This window comes from Pygocentrus nattereri, chromosome 14, assembly GCF_015220715.1.
Source record: "Pygocentrus nattereri isolate fPygNat1 chromosome 14, fPygNat1.pri, whole genome shotgun sequence".
Taxonomy (NCBI): domain Eukaryota; kingdom Metazoa; phylum Chordata; class Actinopteri; order Characiformes; family Serrasalmidae; genus Pygocentrus; species Pygocentrus nattereri.
Genome location: NC_051224.1, coordinates 25,792,498 through 25,810,256, shown reverse-complemented (window position 1 = coordinate 25,810,256; position 17,759 = coordinate 25,792,498). Strand labels below are relative to the sequence as shown.

The 17,759-nt window shown below is 40.6% G+C and overlaps 1 protein-coding gene across 3 annotated transcripts in view; it reads right to left on the bottom strand.

Moving 5' to 3' along the window:
* rab11fip4a (RAB11 family interacting protein 4 (class II) a) overlaps positions 1-17,759 on the bottom strand; it is a 115,292-nt gene that overhangs the window by 12,096 nt on the left and 85,437 nt on the right. For all 3 annotated transcript variants that reach the window (XM_017713752.2, XM_037544965.1, XM_017713753.2), the window contains 9 exons: positions 16,097-16,299; positions 15,314-15,481; positions 14,785-14,919; positions 8,169-8,204; positions 6,367-6,466; positions 6,151-6,254; positions 5,461-5,601; positions 5,182-5,263; positions 628-765 (listed from right to left, as the gene is read on the bottom strand). In XM_017713752.2, the coding sequence (XP_017569241.1) occupies positions 628-765; positions 5,182-5,263; positions 5,461-5,601; positions 6,151-6,254; positions 6,367-6,466; positions 8,169-8,204; positions 14,785-14,919; positions 15,314-15,481; positions 16,097-16,299 (1,107 nt within the window). The remainder of the gene's footprint in view (positions 1-627; positions 766-5,181; positions 5,264-5,460; positions 5,602-6,150; positions 6,255-6,366; positions 6,467-8,168; positions 8,205-14,784; positions 14,920-15,313; positions 15,482-16,096; positions 16,300-17,759) is intronic.

The following is a 17,759-nucleotide window of genomic DNA, read 5'->3' as shown; positions in this document are numbered from 1 at the left end:
ACACATGATTAGAGACTAAAAGACTCTAAAAGTTGAGTGACTGGTGTTGGAGTGACAGTGGAAATCAAATGTAATCTATAGTGTGTGTAGCTGTTAGCCTGTTGTCTGTTGCTGAGCCACTCTTGTGTATAGTTTTTTCTGTATTTCCTGGTGTTGATTTGGCAACAGCGCAGATGGAATAAGAAACCTTTATTAAATACTCCATATACACACCCAGATAGTTAGAGGACAGTGGACCATAGTTTTTACTTATTTATCCTTCACTTCTTTCTTCCACCAACCTTTCAATAAATTAGTTTAGTGAATAATTTTGACAGCAACATCATAAATAAAGCTGGTTATACAGCTGTAACCAACCTAGCACAGAGTCAGCAACATTTTCAACCAAATAATTTTATATCAGGCCTTTAAAATCTGTTTGAAGAAATTTCAAATCTAATTGGACCAAAGGCTGGACAATAATCTGGGTGGTCCGGGGTGGGGGCCAGCAGTGGCAAACAGTTAGCAGGGTGGTGAACTGACCAAGCCGAATGCTCACTATCTGGTCTGATATGACTGTGCACCAGTTATATTATATATTAATGCACCAACAGTTTATGAGAACATATAAATGTCTGCGTTTCTCACTTCTTGCATGGCCTCGCGTTCTTTCTGGAACTCGTGTCTGTTCTGCCACAGCTTGTCCATCATCTTCCTGTACAGGTCCATCTCATCCTTCAGACGCAGGCTTGTGTCCTCCAGCTTATCCGTCATACGCTGCTTCTCCTGGGAAATACATACATACGGATTATTATTTTATTACAGATTTTCCTCTGAAAGGGTCAAGAGTTCAGTGCATATATCTTAAACAAACCACAACTTCAGTCTCAGTAAATAAAAAGGGTAGATGCACATGAAGTCACTAAACACCTCCTGACTGACCCTATCAGATTTGCTTTATACTTTCACATTTAGGAAATTATTTTCCCCAATAAACAGTGCAGAGTTTTAGGTTAAGTTTTGGTATATTCATTAGTTGAACAGTTAAAGAAGCTTAATGTTTTTGCTTTAAATTAAGAAATATGGAACAAAGGCATTCGTTTTCAACCATTGGTGGTAGATGAGATTTAGTAGTGAATCATACCTCAAAGCAAAGAACAATGCCAGAAGCTCTGAAAAATTCACGCCCACAATTGAAGCCTCACTATTACAGAAATAAATAAACATACAAGCCTAAGATTCTAAGAATATGGTCAGCCAGGACCAAACATCTAGTTTTGCTCATTAGATCTTTTTTCCCCAAATTTCTCACAAGTTTATTTGCATTCAGTTCCAACCAATAGTTCTGACTCTTCCATTCACACGAGACCCCCAGCAGTAGCAGGCGATAACACAGTCTTCCTCAGTGTCCTGTGAAGCTCCACCACATCTTTTCAAACTGCCGTCAACAGCTTGAACGCGTTCGGAGGAGACGCTAACCACCAGTTCTGTTACATCAGCTAACAGACGTTTGCGTTAACTAGCATCACGCTGAGTGACACGTAGAGACGGGGGGGCCATCCTGCTCACCCAGAGAGAGAGCAAGGACAACTGTGCTCTCCTGGACTCCTAGCCACGGACGGCTGTAGCATCGCCAGGGATCAAACTTGCGATCTCCTGATGACAGAGCCAACGCTTAGATGGTTATGCCACTTGGGAGCCCCCCTGCTCTTTGGATCTTTTTTTTATGTTCAGACTGCAGCCCAACTCTGATTTCTGTCATTTCCAGATTGTATCCAGATACAACTACCATGTAAAATCCAGAGTGATGAAGTGCTTGGATTCAAGAAGAGCTCCAAAGATTCATGATAATGAAGCGTGCAAGTGACCAGTTCAGATTTGTGTGTCCAGACATCATCAGTCTATCTGCATGGGTTGCTGTAGTAACAATGTAGGCATCAGTAACTACGTAGTTACACTGGTGATGCAGATTTCACTCGCGGATTCAGGAGAGATGGAGGAGCATCATCTCCCCTCCAAACTCTTCAGAACTCTCTTTATCATCATCAGTCTTTGGAGCTCTTCTTGAATCCCAGTACTTCATCTCTTTGGATTCGACATTGTCACTGTTTGTTGTGTTTTGAGTGACAAAAAAAGACACTTTGAAATCCGATTTCAGACTGAGACACATCTGAACGTAGCCGTAGTTAATGACACCTACATCATCATAAGTTTAAGATTAAGTGACCCTTATTAGTCCCACAATGGGGACATTTCACCTCCGCATTTGACCCATCCGTGCAGTGAAAAACCACATACACACTAGTGGGCATTGAGCACACTTGCCCAGAGTGGGGGGAAGCCCTGTCCGCAGCACCTGGGGAGCAGTTGCTCAAAGGCACCTCAGTCACGTACTGTTGGCTCAGGAGATCGAACCGGTGACCTTCTAGTCGCACAGCTGGTTCCCTAACCTCCAGCCAACAACTGCCCATTATAATGGCAGCCCATTCAGATCAGCTGGTGATGTCTGAACACACAAATCTGATCTGCCCACTAGCAAACAACAGCAAACTACACTGAAACAAACCTGTCCTGCAGTCTGAACACAGACTTAGAGATTTAGGCTGACTTGTGATTTAACTGAGCAATGAAAATTGATAACTGCATTAACTGAAACAGGCCTTCCCCTCCTTTTCCTCATTCAGAATGTCCCTACAGTCTCAGAATTTTAATGTTTTCAATATTCACAGGGACATTTGGACCCCACATAGGAAGAAAGATCAACTGCATGCAGAGTGTATGAAATATGAAGAGCCTAAGCCGCCGCTCTCTTGGCTGTGCGGTGGTGGTGACCCAGTTTTTCGGGCTGAAGCAGAGCCTCCATCGCTCTGCAGTATTTCTCTTTGTTCCAGATCAAAGTCTCTGCAGTACAGGAGAGCTAATCCCCCTCCCAGCACCACCCCCACCACCATCCCACCCCTCAGACAGCAGTTTCACACTCTCATTACATCGGCTAACGTGGTGCTCTCGTTAGCATTCACAGCCCGACTCCACGCAGCAACATGCAGCAGCTCTGATACAGTCACAGCTCAACAGCTGTTCTGAGTGGATCTGAGAAACTGCCTGATTCATTTTCAGAGTTCTCAAACACATCTGCAGCACTCAGCCACTGCAGGGCAGCTCAAAGAGGAGGGCTGGGACTGAGGGTCTGTGTGATGATAGTGATGAAGGTGATAATGGTGATTATGATGATGGTGATTGTGGTGAGTCATGAGGATGACATTTTTAGCATCACTGCTCTGGCTGCCTGTTTCCTTTAGAATCCACTAAAAAAAATTTTCTGCAAGTTTCAAATTTCTTAACACTTTAACACCTTCATACGTCTCTGCGTGCCAACAGATTGTGTTCCAAATCGACCTTTAAGATCATCTAGTTATAGATGATACCACACTGAGTACCTAGTTAGAATGAGGTATCTGTTAGTGTAAATGAGTGTAATGAACCTTAACAGTTAAATCCTTAAATTCTACCTGAATGTAAATGAAGTGTGTTAGCTAGCTCTGCTACGTTAGTTATCTCTAAAGGAGCAGCACTGCAGTGGGGTTTTGTTCCCCATCAGAAAAGTTCTTCTGTACAGCTATGAGTAAAGTAGGTTTCATAGTTTTGATCCTCATTTGTCTCTTTTAGCAGCAGCATAGTGACAGCAGAAATCACATCTGAGGCTAATGCACCTGAGGAGCTCACCATTCCATTTTTCTGTCTTGTTGGAGTCTTTTGATTGGCTGGTTGAGCTGTAGCTGAATGTCCTCTAAAGCCAGACAGACACTGCGTGATTTTAGAGCTCTTGAAATATATTCAACTGAAAAGTTATCTCCACCAATAGATATAGGTATATATAACTATATCTAGATATAGGTATATATATACATACTTTTATTATTATTAATTATTTTTAATGGTATAGATTTTATGAGTACCAGCAAAATGAGCATGGGATCAGCCCAACAGCTGATACCAGTTTCAGTATCGACGCATCCTTAATTGTTATGATTGTACGATGGTGTTGGTGGTGACAATAGTGTTGACAGTGATGGTGGTGATGGTGCGGTTATGATGGTGATTACAGTGGTGATTATATTGGTGACAGTGGCTATGATGGTGATGATTGTGATAACGATGGTGCTGATGACGGTGGTTAGGGTTAGTGATGATAATGACTGCAATGATGGTAGGGTAATGATTGTGATGGTGATGATGGTAATGATGCAATGGTGATGGTAATGACGATAGTGATCAAGATGTTGATAATGATGATGGTGGTGATTATGATGGGGATGGTAATAATGGTGATTATGATGGTGCTGATGATGGTGGTAGTGATGATAATGATTGCGATGATGGTAGGGTAATGATTGTGATGGCGATGATGGTGACGATGCAGTGGTGATGGTAATGATGATAATGATCAGGATGTTGATGATAATGATGGTGGTGATTATGATGGGGATGGTAATAATGGTGATGATTATGATGGTGCTGATGATGATGGTAGGGTAATGATTGTGATGGTGATGATGGTATTGATGCAATGGTGATGGTGATCAGGATGTTGATGATAATGATAGTGGTGATTATGATGGGGATGGTAATAATGGTGATTATGATGGTGTTGATGATGGTGGTAGTGATGATAATGATTGCGATGATGGTAGGGTAATGATTATGATGGCGATGATGGTGACGATGCAGTGGTGATGGTAATGATGATAATGATCAGGATGTTGATGATAATGATGGTGGTGATTATGATGGGGATGGTAATAATGGTGATGATTATGATGGTGCTGATGATGATGGTAGGGTAATGATTGTGATGGTGATGATGGTATTGATGCAATGGTGATGGTGATCAGGATGTTGATGATAATGATAGTGGTGATTATGATGGGGATGGTAATAATGGTGATGATTATGATGGTGATGATGATGATGTTAGTGATGATAATGATTGCTATGATGGTAGGGTAATGATTGTAATGATGACTGTCATGATGACGGTAATGATGCCGTGGTGATGGTAATGATGACAGTGATCTGGATGTTGATGCTAATGATGATGGTGGTGATTATGATGAGGAAGGTAATAATGGTGATGATGATGGTGTTAACAATTCTGATGATAGTGATGATGACGATTATAATAACAATGAATGTGTTTCTCACCTGGTCCAGTTTCTCAGTCTGTGATTTCAGTCTGCAAACGTTCACCTTCAACTCCGTGTTCTCCTCCTCCAGCTGCTGCACCCTGAGACCCAACAGGAAGTTATATAGCAGTTATATAGCACGACCCTCAGACAGGAGCTCAATCGCCAGTTCAGTGAGGACCAGGGTGCTTTTATTAAAATAACATTTGATGGTAATTTGAAGTCAAAGACAGCAGCTGTAATCTGTATGTGGTCTTCTTCCCTTTGTGTATTATACAGAGTGCAGTGTACACTGTACCTGTTACAGAGGAGCTCTATCTCTGTGCTTTTATCTCTCTCCATTTTGCTGTAAATTTCTCGGTGCCTCTTCAGTTCCTCCTCCAGACTCTGCTCTGCCCGCGTCTCCTGGTCTTTAATCTGTTCCTCCAGCTCGTGCACTCTGAACACACACACTTTCATCACTACAGTGTAGTTTACTCTGAAGTGTAGGAAGCCTTTTTGTATACATGTCACTGTCATATCAAAACCTCAAAGCTCCATAATTTATTTTTATTTGTTTTTTTACCATCTCCTGACTGTGATTAGTCCTAATCACCACCTCATTTCTTCTGAGACCTCCCCACTGACTGTGATTGGTCCTAAATACCACTTTGTTCGTTCTGAGACCTCCCTCTGACTGTGATTATTCCAAATCACCAACTAACTTATTGTGAGACCTTCCCCATGTCTGTGATTAGTCTTAATCACCACCTCAGTTATTCTGAGACCTCCCATTAACTGTGATTGATCTTAATCACCACCTCATTTATTCTGAGACCTCCCCCTGACTGCAATTGGTCACTATGGTGTCATGGTTGCCTGCAACACTGCATGGAGCCTCTAGCGGTGCTGACATGTACACCAAGTACATTTACAGCAGCATGCTTAGCTGTAGTTTGATTTTGTTTCAATTCTTTCAACAAAAGTCTCTGTGTATGTGTAAATGTACCGATGAACAAGCTGTGTGTTCTCCTGTTTCAGTTTGCTCTTCAGGTCTCCGTTGGCCAGGCTTTCGTTCTCCAGCTCCGTCACCTTCTTCTCCAGGTAGCTCACCTGAAGGACACAGATACCTGCTGTCTGAAATAGTGCACTGTGCTAGCTTTATTTTATAATATGCTCTTTTATTCTCTAAAGCCCAATCCAGAGTCAGTGTGGCTCTCAGTACCTTCTCTGTGATATCGATGTCGCAGGAGTCGATGCTGTCTCTGAAAAGGTCTTCTGTGCTGCCCTGACTGCTGCTGAAGTTACTGTGGTGGAAGAGCTGACTGTAGGACAGATAGAGACAGTGAGGACAGTCAAGTTAATACACACTTTAAACATGGGCAACTTTGTTGTTTGTCCCTCTAGAACCATTCAATGCCATCCTACGGTATTCAGGGCCATTCAAAACCACTCAAGACAATTTGAGGTGTGTGTGAGCTCCACTGTAAGTACATTGGCACAATATGGCTGCTGCTTTACATCGTTTTTTTTGTATTGTCTGTGTGTATGTTTTGAAGTTTTCCTGCTGACTAAGGAGACTGCCATCATATCTGCCGAGAGTGATTTTCCAGCTGTGGTTCAGAGGCTTCTAGGGTTGTTTGGATGACGCTACATCACACCTATGATGCAGCCTGAACCGGCCACTTGAGAGACGCTGTATTGTGACTGCGAAGATCTCTGGATTGAGGAACTGATTGATACAACATTGTAGCCTGGACCTGCTGCTTGGTTGATGCTGCACTGCAGCTGCTAGGACACTACATCACAGCTACGTGGCTGCCTGGGCTGAACACTAGGGCGATGCTGCATTTCAGCTATGAGGCTGTCTGGGCTGATGGTGTTTGGCTGCAGGAAAACGCTGCCCCTTTGTGGCTGAGGACATTTTTGGCCTTTGAGGCTTTCCAGGCTGCCTCCTGTGTGATGCACCATAGTTGCATTGTGAGACTTTCACCACGGCTAAGGACTCTTTCGGCTACCTAAGTGACTCTACACCATGGTCAGTGGAATCCCACCCACTATCTGTATGTGTGTGTGTGTGTTCTGTGTTACATATTGTTGATCTTGTATTTTATTACTTTACAACTGTAAAGCATCCTTGAGCCTGGGAAAAGGATGATATGAATAAAAGTGATGGTTATCATTATACTATTCAAGACTATTGGAGATCAATACAGACCATTTAAGCCAAGGATATTTAAAATGATTTAAAATCATTCTTGATTTAAGATTGTTTGAGACCACCAGGAATAATTTGACACTACTCAAGACTATCTGTGTATATTCAAGACAATTCAATATAGTTCAAGAATACTGAGGACATTTCAAGACAATACAAGGCTATTAAATATTTTTCAGGGCTGCTCAAAATCATTCAAGAGCATCTGAGACCACTGGGGGTCATCTGAGACCATGTGAGCCCATTCAAAGCTTTTGAAGACCGTTCAAGATGACTAAAGACTATAAAGATGGTTCAAGACCATTTTAGAGCTTATCTGACTCTGACGCCACTTGAGACCATTCAAGACTACTCAGGACCAGTCAGGTCTATTCAAGACCATCCGGCATCATTTGAGAATTTTTAATGCCATCCAATACAATTCAAGAGAGTTCTTTGAGAGTTTTCAAGATGCTTAAAACTTTTGAGACTGTCAGAGACCACTCAATACCATATAGGTCTATCAAGGACTATTTGAGACCACTCTTTTCAAAGCCATTTGAAACTATTTGAGAGGGCACTAGAAACCAGTCAAGGCCCTGGATCTACTCAAGAGTTCTGAGGTCTCAAAATTCTATATATATATTCTATATTCTAAATAGTTAAAGATATTTGCAATTAATGCTCCTTCTTTCCTCCTCATCATGAAAACAGATGTATTATTTATCTTATTTAGTTCTGTTGGTTGGAAACCCTGAAAACCACCTTACATGTGATGAACTTTGTAATATTTGTGCTCTAACATTAAAGGAGACGGACTGGGTTCTTACCGGCCAAAGGCGGTGCTGGAGATCTTTCTGTTCGGGCTGAAAACCAGAGAAAAAAACAAGTCTGTCATAAAGAATAAACAGATGATCAGGCAGCAAAATATGTACAAGATTTAAATAAATCTGTCTTTCATAAATAAATCTGGCAGAAAGTTCTGTTCTAGATCTGATCTGTTCATTAAAGTCTGGTGGATTTCACTTTTTGTGCAGAGAAATCACTTTGTTCAGTAGTGGCTGATGGGTAATGAACGGAGGCTCATCTATGAATCCACCCATTTTTATTTTTCATTAATCTATTTCAGAAGCAAACATTGACATCTCACTCCTTATTACAGGTTGAAGCTGCTTTATAATCCTACATACAGTATTAGCACTGCTGTGTCTGATCCACTCGTGCCAGCACAACACACACCAACACACCACCACCATGTCAGTGTTACTGCAGTGCTGAGAATGATCCACCTCCCAAATAGTACCTGCTCTGTGAGGGTCCATGCGGGTCCTGACCACTGAAGAACAGGGCAACAAAGTGTGCAGAGAAACAGATGGACTACAGTCTGTAACTGTAGAACTACAGAGTGAAACTATACAGTCAGTGAAGCTGATAAAATGGACAATGAGTGTAGAAACACTAGCATCAAATGTGAAAGAGAGAGATAATAGAATGAGAGAGAGAGACAGAGAGAGAGGGGGGGGGCAGACGGTGGCAGTCGAGTGAAGTAAAACTGTAGGTTTCAGGGATTTTCAGTTGATGATAATTGAGTTAATAAACAACTGAATAATTTACCAGACAGAATGAAACTGCAAACACGGAGTGGGTGTGTGTGGGTGTGTGTGGGGAGGAGGGGGGGCAGTTGGTGCTTACAGCGTTTATATAACACACAGTGACCCGCGTCACGCTTTAAACTCCTTTAGCTCTTACATCACACACACACACACACACACACACACACACACACACACACGTCTCAGCACACACACTCACGTCCTCTTATCTAATACACACCAGCTACTAACCCTGGAGACGAGGACACGCGTTCCTGCATCTTGTGGAACTCAACACAAACCTTAACCAGGGAAGCAACACACCTGAGGTTTAACATTTGAAAAACAGCCTGAGCTTTTATTACAAAAATGAGAACATAATTTAGCACATATTCTTATTATAATGTATTACAATCCTAAACTGATGCAGCTGAATCACTTTTACACCCCTGAGGAACACAACATCATATAATGTTAACTACACACAAGATGGTTCTTCAAAGGTTCTTTAGTAAAGAAAAATGTTTCTATATGGAATTCTTTTGAAAAGGATTCGATTCAGCACCAAAATGGGGTTCTGTTATTGTTGCAAGCTTGAAATCGTCACAAAAGAGGAGGCTTTTTGGTGCTATATACGCAACCCATTTCAAAAAGGTTCTATATAGAACCATCCACAGCACATTCTCCATCAATCTGAAGAACCATTTCAGGATGGAAAGAACCATGCAAAGAGTTCTCTGAATGTTCATGGTTCGAGTCATTTTCTTTACTAAATATCCCATGAAGAACTCTTTTTTAAGAGTGTAAGGGTATAACCATCTCCAAATCCATGGTTTGTTTGGACAAGCTGTCATTATAGCACCCCTCTGCTGTACTGCCCAGAATGCAGCTCATGTTTGCAACCCAACTACACTCAAGAAAATGAATGATGACCATAAGAAACATTAAGCAAATATTATAACTTGTTTACAAAACATAAAAATATACTTTACGTGTTTATATTCATTAGAATCAACCCAATTTGGATAAATTCAAAACTGATTTAGTTGAATTGTATAAGACCTGTTAGATTTTCCACTAAATCTTATTAATGGAAATAGTTATTTAGTTAGTTCAATTAAATTAATAAATAAAAAATTTGTTCAATCTTATTTCAGTGCACATGTGCAACAGTAACAGGAAATGCATCGGGTCAGTCATGGGCAGGCGGTTAGGGAACCGGCCCTGTGGAAGGTAGCTGGTTCTTGCCCCAGAGCTGACAGTGCACCTAACCCTGAACTGCTGCAGATAGGGCTGCCCACCACTCCGGGCAAGCGTGCTCACTGTGTGTGTGCTCACTTGTGTGTATGTGGTGTTTCATTGCATGGATGGGTTAAATGCGGAGATGAAATTTCCCCATTGTGGGACTAATAAGGGTCACTTAATCATCAACCAGGAAATCGCTTCAGCAGCCATGGTGGACATGAAATGGCTCTTTTTATTTTTTCAATCTCCTGCCATCCTTTTTTATTCAATGCAACTGCAATGAAATTGTGATTCGCATTAATTTAATTTGTGTTTATGTTTTTGACCAAATATTAACATTTCATTTTGCTTATTTTGAGAGACACTCTAGATAACACCAGTGAACTAGCTAGCTAGCATCCTTGCTAGGTCTGCTGTCATGGTAACGGGTACAAAAGGTAGATTAAATAAACAGTGGCAGTGATTTACTGTGAAGTGCAGTAAATAAAAATGTATTCCATTAATATTCAAATCAACAGTTCCTGGTTTTTGTAACTGTAGGTGACCTCAACAAATTAGCACGGCATGCATTGCCTGATAGCGTTAGCTTGCTAACTTGCATGATGGTTAGCATGAGAGCTGCACCTCAATAGGAATGTTGTGCCCATAAACATTTGCTTTATTTAGTAGCTCAGTTGGGGGTGAATAGGAATTCAAAAATGTTATGTAAAAGAATTGCATCCTACAAGCGCTTCTAATTTAAACCTTATTAAATTCATTCAGGTTTATTGAACATGATGGAGAAACATACATTATAATACCATTTTTACATTAGATTTATGTATTTAATTTGAATGGAAATTGATGTAATTAAAATACATATGTCTTAACTTTTGGGCTTAAATGTTTTTTGAGCGTACGCACAAAACCCCATCTACGTGACTCGAAGCGTCTGTGTGTGCGTTCCTGTGTGACGCATGGTTTTGGGCCTGTATCTGCGGCTGCTTTGATCAGTCAGGCTGCTTCTGAATGAGAAAATCTGAATGAGAAACTGACTCTCCTCCTTATCCTGGCTGTTGGCTCCTCCTCTGAGCCGCGTTTACGCTCTTGAATGAACAGATTTATGAATCTTGGGCTTTTGAAAGTTATTCCAAAGGAAGTGGCAGAAACAGTGCCACCTCTGAGCACCAATCCACCTTGAGGAATTTTATAAACATCGCTGTTGGCAAAGTCATGACTGTAGACACAAACGCCGGGATTTACTCTAAAATTATGGAGTGGTCTCCTGGGGCGGCAGCATCTCAACTGCGGACAGGAAGAGAAGATGGCCAGTTCTCTCCTGAGAAGCCCTCTAGACCAGGGGCAGGATGGATGTTAGCCAGACTAGCATCCATGCTGGAGAACAGCTCCCACTCCATGCGTGAGACTCTGGCAGCACTGGGCAGCTCCTTCAGTGACCGGCTGCTTCAGTCCAAGTGTGTGATCGCAGGTCCTTCCTTGCTGCTGCTGTTAGACTGTACAACCAGCACTGCTCCAAGTAGAACCTCCTCTACCCCCCCCCCCCCCCCCCCCCACTGGACCTCACACACCTACAGAACATACTGTGATTTTATCACCTTTTCCTGTGTGCAATACAATAAACGCTCCATGTGCAATGTATATAGTTCAGTTTTAATATATATTGTCTATATAGTAACAAGTAACAAACTGTAAAAACTCTATTAAGTACAAAGTTAAATACTTGCTTGTTAATTCTCTTCTTTTGAATTCTTTTCTTTTTCTTGAGTGCCTTGCTGTCCCTTTGCTGCTGCAACACTGAGAACTCCCCGTCGTGAGACTAATAAAGGATCGTCTAATCTTATCTCATCTTATTAGGACCCTCTGCCCTTCAGATCTATGTTAATCTTAATGTGTGCTTGGTCGGAAATTCATGGAATTCCAGGTGTGGTTGCTTAGTTTGGACTTCTGAGGAACACAGTGAAATGCCTCAAAACTGAACTGAACTTCAACCTGCTAACAGAAACAGAAGTGAGAACTCAGAAATGTGAAAAGGGCCAACTGACGCCCGAGTGGACACCTGGAATGACCCTCATACATGTGATCATATCATTTTTACTTTATTAGCAGTGCCTAATAGCTACATTAGCCTCAAAGCTCCAGGGCTAAAACCTCAAACATGTCTCTGCTGCTCAAGAAACCTCATTCATATGTTTTGTGGATTCTGAGGTGAGAACCATGCTGCTAGAACCGTTGCTATTCTTTATGTTAGCATGAATGGACTGAGCTGAGTCCACAGTGCAGCGTTAGTCCGGCAGTGTGGGAGGGATTAATGGTGGACGGATGCGGGATTTAATATGATCCCACTTCCTCATCACACCTATAGACCCAGCAGAGCAGGAAATTACTCAACTCTCAGTGAACCCGCAGCACCATCTAAACCACGTACAGTATAAAAACCAGAACAAATCACATTCAACCTAATGAAAAACTGTTCATATCACAATCCCTACATTTAGAGCCAGTTATTCATTCAGCCTAATGAGAAACTGTAGAACAGACTCAGTTTATATCACAATACCTACATTTAGAGACAGTTATTCATTCAGCCTAATGAGAAACTGTAGAACAGACTCAGTTTATATCACAATAACTACATTTAGAGACAGTTATTCATTCAGCCTAATGAGAAACTGTAGAACAGACTCAGTTTATATCACAATCCCTACATTTAGAGAGTTATTATATCACAAGACAGTTATTATATCACAATACCTACATTTAGAGACAGTTATTCATTCAACCTAATGAGAACCTGTAGAACAGACTCAGTTTATATCACAATATCTACATTTAGAGCCAGTTATTTATTCAGCCTAATGAGAAACTGAAGAACAGACTCAGTTTATATCACAATACCTACATTTAGAGTCAGTTATTCATTCAGACTAATGTGAAACTGTAGAACAGACTCAGTTCATATCACAATACCTACATTTAGAGCCAGTTATTCATTCAGACTAATTAGAAACTGTAGAACAGACTCAGTTTATATCACAATACCTACATTTAGAGTCAGTTATTCATTCAGACCAATGAGAAACTGTAGAACAGACTCAGTTCATATCACAATACCTACATTTAGAGTCAGTTATTCATTCAGCCTAATGAGAAACTGAAGAACAGACTCAGTTTATATCACAACACCTACATTTAGTCAGTTATTCATTCAGCCTAATGAGAAACTGAAGAACAGACTCAGTTTATATCACAATACCTACATTTAGAGTCAGTTATTCATTCAGCCTAATGAGAAACTGTAGAACAGACTCAGTTCATATCACAATACCTACATTTAGAGTCAGTTATTCATTCAGCCTAATGAGAAACTGTAGAACAGACTCAGTTTATATCACAATACCTACATTTAGAGACAGTTATTCATTCAGACTAATTAGAAACTGTAGAACAGACTCAGTTTATATCACAATACCTACATTTAGAGTCAGTTATTCATTCAGACTAATGAGAAACTGTAGAACAGACTCAGTTCATATCACAATACCTACATTTAGAGTCAGTTATTCATTCAGCCTAATGAGAAACTGTAGAACAGACTCAGTTCATATCACAATACCTACATTTAGAGAAACTGAACAAACTGAAGACTAACATTAGATAAATTTTGTCTGAATCTGAACAAACAAGTGAAGTCTCTTCAGGATCAGATACTGTGAGCTGTAGTTTGATACGACTCCATCTAAACTGGACTGAACTGAAGGAGCTAAACTCTCTGTATATCCTTCACTTAAAAAGATCTTTTTGGTAGTTCAGACGGTTTTCCTGCCGTCCCGCCTCCTCCCCGCCTGCGCCCGTGTGTTCGCTCGGCTAATTTTAGTCTCAGCGTCTCTTTTTTCTGCAACGGGGAGCCAAAAAGATCCCCTGAAGCCTTTGACAGACACGGCGTTGCTATGGTGACAGAGACCCTCCCCCGAATAAAGGCTCATACTGGGGTGATTAAAGAGAATCATCAAAATAAATCCAGCTTTGAGCAGACACCCTGGCACAGAGAACCGCCGCGCCGCTCCGAGACACAGAGTCCACAGAACAACAACACTTCAGACACGACCCACAACTTTACATGAGACTAATGGCCGCTGTGGTGGGGAGGGCAGTATTGGGGGGGGCTTTGCTGAGGTGGCTAAAATAGGGCTACAATTAGTCAACCTGATGAATCTGTCAAGTATGATAGAGTTTTCTTTCTGAATCATTTATATAAAGCCTTATAAAAAAGCAATAATCCATAAGAGGCTGTGCATTACAGTGATTTTACCATTTTTCCACAATAACGAGCTTTTATACAACACTGACAAACTACCATATGATAAAATCAAATATAAAACCAAGTCATATAATTTATTTCAACAGTCACACTGTCATGCTATCAAGCTAACTAATCATGCTAACAAGCGATGGGGTTAATAGGCTATGTTTGCCCAGCAAAGATAGAAGCATAAATCGTTATATGTGGTCTTAATATAAAAATATAAATACAAATAATAAGAAAAACTATCAGACAGGCAGAAAATCTCAAACCTCTCTGAATTACTTTGAATCAAGTGACCAGCCTCACCTGTTAGCCTTTAGGTTCTTTAGCCGGGCCTCCAGGTCGTTGAGCAGGTTGACTTTCTTACAGCACTGTGAGCAGTAGACGTCCAGCAGCTCACTGTTATAGAGGTGCCTGATCTTCTGAGGAGTTTGACCGGCACTACGGGCCAAAAACAGAACCACTGATTACACATATGGCTAATAAAGTAGGTGTTTCTAATACAGTGACCAGTGAGTGGGTGTTTCTAATAAAGTGGCCAGTGAGCGGTAGCACAAGGTAGGTGTTTCCTGTTTGCGGCTGTGATTTAGTGGTGTTGTATATTTAGACTCTGGCCTAGTTGCTCTAGCATAAGGATACATTTATCAGCTAGAAGATCTGTTAAAAATTTTGTTAGATGGTCTGGATAAGATGCCACAAAAGCTGAAATGTTGTGGTGTAAATCTTGAATCTTGTTTAAAAAAAAGGTTATTATTTTTATTTTATTATTTTATGACGATGCATTTTTCCACCTCTACTGTAAATGTAAGCATATATGTGTGGTGTGTTCAGTAACCTGGAAGGCAGTGATGAGCCGAGGTCTGAGAAACCGTTGGTTCGCGTGTCGTCGTCGGGGCAGGGGCTGCTGGGAGTAAAATCCACATCCTCCCCTTCTCCATAATCCTCAAATTGCTCCTCAGCCGAAATCACGGAGGCTGTGGCCGACGGGACCAGCTGACAGGAGCTGCACAAACACCAGCAGACTTTTACTGCAGGAACCACGTGAGTGAATTATCTAGTACTGTCTTCACATTTTCATCAGTATGTTGATTTTGAGATCATTTGAGGCCAAAACATCGGGTCGGACCTTCTTTTTGAGTCTGTGTTTGACGTTAATACTTAAGAGACGTACGACGTAGTGTGAAAAACCCGACATCTCCGACTTTTAAAACATTATTTCAGGCCATATCTGTTTTTATTCTCCCCACTCAGTAATGACACTCCTTACAGTTTTATTATGAAACATCTTATATAGTGCAGCTTTAAATAATCAGCAGCATTCAGAAGTATCTGACAATTACAATTAACTGTATGTACTTTATATCTATGTTATAACCCCTTCAACTAGCATGGTGCCCCTCCACAACAGAGTACAGAGTCATTGGACTCTCTGTCCTCCTTGGACAATGAGGGTAAGGGGCACTGCAGAGGACCACACAGAAAAGAATAAGCACAATAAACTTAGAATTAGAAAATTAGAAAAGCATCAGTCCAATAAATCAAACAGAAAAGAACCAGTACAATAAATCATTGAGAAACAAATCAGTAAAAATGAATCAAAGCCTCTGGAGACACTGACTTGTTTCCGGGTAGAAACAATCCTCCCAGGCTTTCCTCTTTGTCGTCATGGCGACCGCCCTCAGACGTCTCGGATGCCGCTCCACTGTCCATGTCGGACTCGTGCGTGTCCCGGCCAGTCGGACTCTCGCCTGGGTACAGCGGGCACTCCACGTACGGCTGGGTGCACATGATGAGGGGGGGGGTGAGTCCAGCTGAGCCGTGCTGAAACACACACAGTACATGCTCGGTATGAATCAATATAATCAGTATAAACTTATACACAACAGGTATCAATAAACACAAACACTCAGTGATAATAAAAGAGTCTGTATACTGTATTTTCCTTACATATTATTCTCCTGACATATGCCTGTAACATGTATGTGTTATATATCAAAAACAATTATAACTCATTCCTACTTCATCATTTCCCAACCTCTATCCCTTAGAATTAAACAGACTCTGTTTTGATTGGTTGTGCCATGGGCGGAGCTAAACTGAGGTAGACTGAAGACTTCACACAAATGTTACATTCAAAACGGGCTTTCTGGTTAGTTTCTATGATATTCAATGATATGGACCCTTCAAAACATGCAGTATGAATTTGTGCAATCATTTAGGCTAAATGAACGCAAACAGTATAAACAAACACACACAATACTTAGGATCAGCTTATGTACAGTTGCATGCAAAAGTTTGTGCATCTGGTCAAATTTAATGTTTTGTTGAACATAAAATGTGGCCCATGCAAAAGTAATGGCAAACTTTATATTTTATATGTTAAACGAAAAAAATTTAAACTGAACCATGAAAACTGCAGAAAATTGTTTTTATTGTTTATTTGTAAGTGTGTTTTTATTTTTCCAATGTTTTGCTTGTATTCCTGTTTAAAGCACTTTTGTAGCTACCATAAAAAGTCTTATATGAATACTATTATACTAATATTAATACTAATGAATACTAATATTAATACTAATATTAGTATTGAATAGTATTGAATACTAATACTAATACTAATATTATTACACTTGTATAGTATCCATGAACTCTAATATCACACAATAATTGGTGGCTGAGTTGTGCTCTGATCCATTTAATCCAGCGTGTGAAAAAGAAGCAAAACAAAACAGGAATTTATCAAAACATCTACAGATCAGGCAAATGTGAATTTTATTCAAATATTTAAGGATCATTGTGCGAACAGCAGAGCTCCCTCTACACAGGACAGTATAAAAGAAGAGGGGTCAAAGTCACAGCAACTCTGAGACCAGTGACCCCTCACAACAGAGGAGGAACACAGAGAGGGAAAAGAGCAGCACAAGTTGACCGGACATAAAAGAATCAGCACAATAAACTGATGAGAAAAGATTTAGTACAATGAACCAAATAGAAAAAGAATCAGTACAATGAATCAAACAAAAAAGAATCAGTATAATGAATCAAACAGAAAAAAATTGGTTGGTCATATCTGGGAATATCTTGGGCTTCTTGAACTTCTGTTCTATATATTTACTGACAAATAATTGTGTGAAAATAGAAATGGGAACACCAGCTGCTCCTGAATGAAAACTGGACCATAAATCTGGTTAATAATCTGATAAATAAAGGTTTATTGTTTTTTTACATCCAATCAGATGACTGCAGTAATGATTTTCTCAGTACCTCACTGGGAGTTTCCCATC